Source organism: Protobothrops mucrosquamatus, unplaced genomic scaffold, assembly GCF_001527695.2.
Source record: "Protobothrops mucrosquamatus isolate PMUCROS unplaced genomic scaffold, P.Mucros_1.0 scaffold399, whole genome shotgun sequence".
NCBI classification, from domain to species: domain Eukaryota; kingdom Metazoa; phylum Chordata; class Lepidosauria; order Squamata; family Viperidae; genus Protobothrops; species Protobothrops mucrosquamatus.
The window spans coordinates 319,689-326,213 of record NW_015386730.1 but is presented as its reverse complement, the minus strand read 5'-3'; the positions used below and the strand labels follow the sequence as shown (position 1 = coordinate 326,213).

At 41.1% G+C, this 6,525-nt stretch overlaps 1 protein-coding gene across 1 annotated transcript; it reads left to right on the top strand.

Moving 5' to 3' along the window:
• Positions 1–314: 314 nt before the first annotated feature.
• On the top strand, positions 315–5,472 carry LOC107287558 (snake venom serine protease pictobin-like). The gene is made up of 6 exons (XM_015816079.1): positions 315–352; positions 453–613; positions 3,315–3,454; positions 3,793–3,806; positions 5,171–5,258; positions 5,392–5,472. Exons 1-6 carry the CDS (start codon positions 315–317, stop codon positions 5,470–5,472), a joined length of 522 nt encoding a protein of 173 aa, XP_015671565.1.
• Positions 5,473–6,525: the final 1,053 nt, after the last annotated feature.

Sequence of the window (6,525 nt, the reverse complement as noted above, 5' to 3'; positions counted from 1 at the left end):
AAAGAAAGACACAATAATCTAACACAATGTGTGAGCCCGTGTGATATCTGATTCCCTTTTCAAGATCAGATCTTTATATGTTCACTGGCTGCCTATGATAAGAGGAGGCAACATATGAGGCTATTCAAATATGTTGAAATCAAGACCATCTACACAGATAAATTTTTCACGTGGTACTTGCTTAGCCCAAAACATGGGATTAGCAACTAAGAAATGAGCAGGTTTGAAATGGCTGACCCTGGTTTAATAATTTTTGTTATCACTCATACAAGCAGCTATAAAGTTTCCCTTGTAAATATAAGCTATTTAACGCAATGAATGGAAAGGCTTCTATCTTGTTAAAAGGGGTCCAGTGAGAAAGCACCACATTTACCACAGTAATGACATCTGTCCCATTCTTTGAGAACATCACCATAGATAAAGCATGTGGTAGAAGATATTTTTCTCTGTAGCAAAAACTTTACCAAATGGAACAAGGACATCATGTTGATCAGGCTGAACCGTGCTATTAATGACAGTACAAACATCGCACTTCTCAGCTTGCCTTCCAGCCCTCCCAGTATGGGGTCAGTTTGCCATATAATGGGATGGGGCACAATCACATCTCCTAATGGTAGGGATCTCTGTCTATACTCTCAGACCCAGCTTTTGATGTAACATCAACTAGGTCTAGGGTCCCACTATGTCACCCATGAATATTGGAATGTGGATGGGCAATGGGATTCCCTAAGATCCCATTTCTTCATCAGTTCCACACCCACAAGGTCCTTGGAATAAAAGTAATAAGTAAGGAACTGGCATGCTGTATAGCTGTGTAGTGTTACCTTCTCAGAGGCAGCCAAAAACTCAGGCCCTCCCAGCCCCATCCCCCTGTGTCAAACCCTGCAGTAATGTTCTCTAGGGGTTGATAAGATTTCTCTTCCAGCCAGAGGTCATGCAGAATTGGGAGGTAGCTGGCTCCTGTCGTCAAGGAGGGGCTTCCAGGAACAAAAATAACCAGTCATGATAGTCAATGCTATGATGATATCCAACAGCCCAAGGCCATTATAGCAGCAGGAATTAAGGATACCTCAGTGGTCGTTCAGAGTCAAGTAGGATGGAGGAAAATCCCGGCTCCAGACGGTAGTAGAAACAACAACAGTCAGTGTGCTGTACCCATAGCTCGCCCCCCAGGGCAACTCCCCCACAAAGTCTAAAACCTGTACCAGCAACAATAGTCACAGTCCAAATAGCCTCCAGGTTTCGCAGCAACAGTAGTCACCACCAGTCTCTCCTCTTCTTCTGTTGCTTCTTCCCAGTCAGGTCTCGGCGTCAAAACCTTCCTTCTTTATCTTTATTGCTAAAATCCGAGGCTAAGAGCCTCAGCCAAGTCCTTTCTACACACTCCCTCTTGCCTCCATTTGAGATATTCTCTTTACGAAGGAAGCAATAAAACTTCACTCTCTCTCCCTCCTCCGTTTGAGATATCCTCCTTACGAAGGAAAGCAATAAAATCCCATACCCCCTCACTCTAGCCTCTGCTTAAAATATCCTCCTTACAAAGAAAAACAAATAAAACCTCCACTCTCTTTTTACCTTCACCTGACGAACTGCAACAGCCACCTCATCCCTTTCCTTTCCTTCCCTGTTCTATCTTTTTCTTCCGCCCACGCCGGGCACACTCTAGGCCGGCAGCAGCTGTCCCAATCTCTCCCTTCCCAACCAAGCTCCTGCAAACACTCTCAGAGAGCCCCGCTACAGCTGAAAAAACTCCTATAGGATCAGTTTTATTTATAGCAGTGCTATTGGGAACCAGAAAAGTCCCATTAGCATGGCAGTCTTGTGTGGCTTCATTACCTTTAATAATGGGGTGTTTTGTGAATGGCCATGGCCGTTTTGTAAATGGGGAAGTCTCCCACAGAGGATGTTTTCACAGTATATTTACCCCTTACTCTCAAAATACTAAATATGAACTCAAAAACATGGTCTATCCTTGGATGGATATAAAATCTCTGTGGATGGTTGCAGAGGACTTCTTCCTTTTAGGTCCTGGTGGTGCAGTGGTTAGAATGCAGTATTGCAGGCTATCTCTGCTCCCAGCCTGCAATTCGATCCTGACGGGGCTCAAGGTTGACTCAGCCTTCCATCTTTTTGAGGTTGATAAAATGAAGACTCAGATTGTTGGGGGCAATTTGCTGATATTGTAAATCACCCAGAGAGTGCAGTATATAGGTCTAAGTGCTATTGTGATTGCTAGTAAGGCCATGGAAGTGTTATGTGCACTCTCAGCTTTGGCTTATGGTCATCCACACATTCAAGCCTGCCAAGGTAGGAAGATCCTGCGTTTTCTACCTAGATTTTTACCAAATAGGTGTAGCTAAGTCACACAGCCTTGGTCAAAAGCTGGAAAATAATTAAGGACTCACACAAATAATTTTCAACTAACCACTGAAGCACCACAGTTTTTTGGAATACATGGTGACCCAGTGAATTTAAAGTAACAGCAAAACTTTACTGCTTGCAATGTAAGTTTATTCTTTCTCATATGCACATATGCACCCATCCATGTTTAGACACATTCTTCTCAATTAGGCTGTCAGGCACCAGCTAGAGGGACAGAAACTCCTAAGTTGTGGATCCAAAGATGACTCAAGGAGTGGATGAGCTTTAGGACCCCTTTTTATCCTGAAAAGTTCTTGATTTGTTGATTAGCTGGGATTGGGGTTTATTCCATATTCTCAGTCTCAACTCTGTCTGATTCAGATAACATTTTTCCTTTGTTTCCTTAGACTTATTTCCATCTCATCTGTCCTCCGCAAGGGATCTTTTAGACAAGATTCCTGGCTTTTTGTTCTTGTACACAATACAAACTTATGGGTCTGCTTCATCTTCAGATATGGAAGTTTCGATATGCAGGCTGAGGAATTTTGGGAGTGGAAGTTCACAATTCTTAAAGTTGCCAAGTTTGGAGAACCCCCGTTCTAGGTTATCTCCAGGGGATGCGAGATCAGTTCTGTGACTTTTGAACTAGCAAAAGCCCCACTTTTCCAACAAGGGAATCTTTGCGTAGAGTGCCGGAGAAATTTGAGAAGCCTTCAAATGCCCATCAGCTGATTTAATACCTATTAATATCTTGACAAAAAACATCCTGTGCAAACATTTAAGTAAATCTGTTTTTCCCAGGAGTCTCTTTGAACAGCTTTGAAAGACAATACTTCTTATTCCCAGGCAATGAGATCAGCTCCGTTGGTTGGAGACAATGGAAATTTTAGGTCTCTGCATCTAGGTGATAAATTGTGAAAGGTAGAATTTTGCCTATTTTTTATTTTTTTCAGAAACTTATCCCGATGTCCCTCATTGTGCTAACATTAACCTGTTCAATTATATGGTGTGTTGTGGAGTTTACCCAATGTTGCCAGCATCAAGCAGAACATTGTGCGCAGGTATCCTGGAAGGAGGCATAGATACATGTCACGTAAGATGATCCGTTTTAAGACAGACTCCTAAAGAAATGATGCTAATTTTCAAAGCTATGATAGAGATCTAGCCTTGAAGGCATCTAGAAACATACAAAGTTATGGCTTTTTCTAACTCAAGTGCCTTCTAGGTGACTAGATTTCCAGACTTCCCAATACTGTGATTCTGATGGGGGAAACTCAAGGAGTTAAGTTCTTCTACAAGGATCCTGGATTGGGGAACATCGAAGTGAAACATTGGGGGCGATATGTGAATGGACGATGGGAGGGAATTGTTTGCTCCACTTCCCATTCATAGATATGGTAGTAATGTTTCATGTTTGATTTTTCTCAACAGGGTGACTCTCATATGTAATGGACAAGATAAGATAAGATAAGATAAGATAAGATAAGATGATAAGATAAGATAAGATAAGATAAGATAAGATAAGATAAGATAAGATAAGATAAGATAAGATAAGATAAGATAAGATAAGATAAGATAACCTTTATTGTCATTTTTATACTGTGGGCACAATGGCACACATCAAAAATGAAATTTATTTGCCCGCTCTCAAAGTGAAACACTTACATGACACACACCTAAACATACTATGAACAACATATGTATACACCCACATCCCTACATATACATAGGAAATAAATATTAAATATTGTCCATCTTGAATATATAACGGAAGGAGGAAGCTTGAGAGTTCGCAAGGTTAATGCTGTTTGGAATAAAACTCTGGCTGAATCTGGATGTTCTGCTTCGGATACCACGAAGCCTCCTCCCAGAAGGTAACAAGGAAAACAGGTCGTGAAGAGGATGTGTAGTGTCCCAGATAATCTTACGGACCCTGCTGAAGCAGTGCTTCTGTGCTATGTCCTGGATGGGAGGGAGGGAACTGCCAATGATCTTTTCGGCTATTCTCACCACTTTCTGCACCACCTTCCTGTCTTAAGCAGTGATGCCTCCAAACCAGACTGTGATGCTGTATGACAGGATGCTCTCAATTGTCCCCCTGTAGAAAGTGGTCAGGACAGGGGAAGGAAGATGTGCTTTTCTCATGCGGTGCAGAAAATGCAGGCGCTGCTGTGCCCACTTCACCAGTTTCTCACTGTTGAGTGGCCAAGTCAGCCTATTCATTAGCTGCACACCCAGGAATTTGATGCTGGTAACCATCTCCACAGGTGAATCATTTATGCACAGAGAAGTGTGGCTGTGCCTGCCTTTTCTGAAATCAACAATGACCTCTTTGGTTTTTCCGGTATTTAAAACTAGGCTGTTTTCCTTACACCAGTTCACCAAACCTTCAACCTCCTTGTAGTAAGCTTCCTCCTTGTCATCCTGAATAAGGCCCACTACTGTTGTATCATCTGCAAACTTCACAATATGGTTGGTGGCAAACCTAGCACAGCAGTCATGGGTCAACAGGGTGAACAGCAGCAGACTTAAGACGCAGCCCTGAGGAGAACCTGTGCTCAAGAAAATGGTATTAGAGGAATTTGTTCCAACTCGCACATATTGGGGCCTCTTGGTAAGAAAATCAAGAATCCAGTTGCATAAAGGAGTGTTTAAGCCTAAAAGGCCCAGTTTGTCTATTAGATGCTGGGGAATGACTATGTTAAACACCAAATTGAAGTCAACAAACAGCAAATGCACATAAGTATTTCTTTCCTCTAAGTGCTTCAGGCTCAGATGGAGAACGGAAGAAATAGCATCCTCTGTAGAGCGATTTGGTCGGTAGGCAAACTGAATTCCAGGCCATTGTATTTTCGGGACCCTACCCTTGTGCCCAACCACGTAAGCCTGCCCTCTATTATTTATTTATTTATTTATTTTTTCAATTTATATCCCGCCCTTCTCCTCGCGGACTCAGGGCGGCTAACAACCGGATAAAAATACAAAAATATCAAACTACAAATTTAAAAGTTAATTAAAAGGGAAATATTAATCAAGGTCTTCGATCATCTTGACTGGATCAAGAGCATTATTGCAAGAAATACAACTGCGACTTCCCCCCACCCCCCGTGAAAACTTTTGAAAAAGTTAAGAGGAGAAAATGTAACATATTAGTACATTTTTTCTATATCCCTAACCATATCCAACTACATTGGAATATATTCCCAGGCAGTAAGCTTTTTTTAGACTCAAATAGGACTGCCTTTGGAGTAAGAAATGCTCAAAATAGTGCTGCAGGGATCATGTCCCATTTAATTTCAGTATAAAACAATCTCCGTAAAATGGAGGCCTGTTTTAGGGTGAGGTGCAAAATTTTCTGACTCTAAAAAGGACCGTTCCAAATATTTTAACCTCTGAATATCTTTCCATTTCTGTCCACTTCTGGGACAGTGGGATCCTTGATGCTCTCTGAGCTTGTCTTTTTCAAGACGTTTCATTACCCAGCTAGGTAACATCATCAGTGCTAGAATATTCTCTTCTATTGGTACTTCTGTGGCATTTACAATACGCTTATATGGAGTCATGCAGTCACCCCACAAACATATCCATATACCCGGGTCCCACTGTTGCCTAAAAAGGATCCCAGATTAACCTCCAATTCCCAATCACTAAATAGAATCTTTTGAGAATCATGTTTTCATGTAAATTCTCAGGTATCCACAACAATAAAATCGTATAAATCGTCACTTGTTTTCTGATCCTTTGGTTTTGCAAAGGAATGGCCTGTTAAATGGCAGCATTTGACCAACTGGGCTTAAAAGCTGAAAAAGCTCTGACCTGGACTTCCAATTTTGCGTGTTTGAAACTGAGGAATTTAATCTTCTCTTTTCTATTCTATATTTAAATTCCTGGAAAAGATCCCCAAGAAGCAAAATTCCTCCGAATGGGAAGGAGGGGGATTTCCACCCCACCCTTATACAAATGGAAGTGGCGACTTAATCTTTTTATGGAGGATCAAAATATATGGAAGTGAAACAAATATAAAACCTGAAATTTAAAACTCAAATCTGAATAAATCTAAAATTGTTGAATGGTTAAGACTCTCATTCTAAAGATAATTGTTCATTTTGAAAATTGAAAAACAAATAGATGCTCACACCTATTGAGAAAAGTATAAATTTTAGG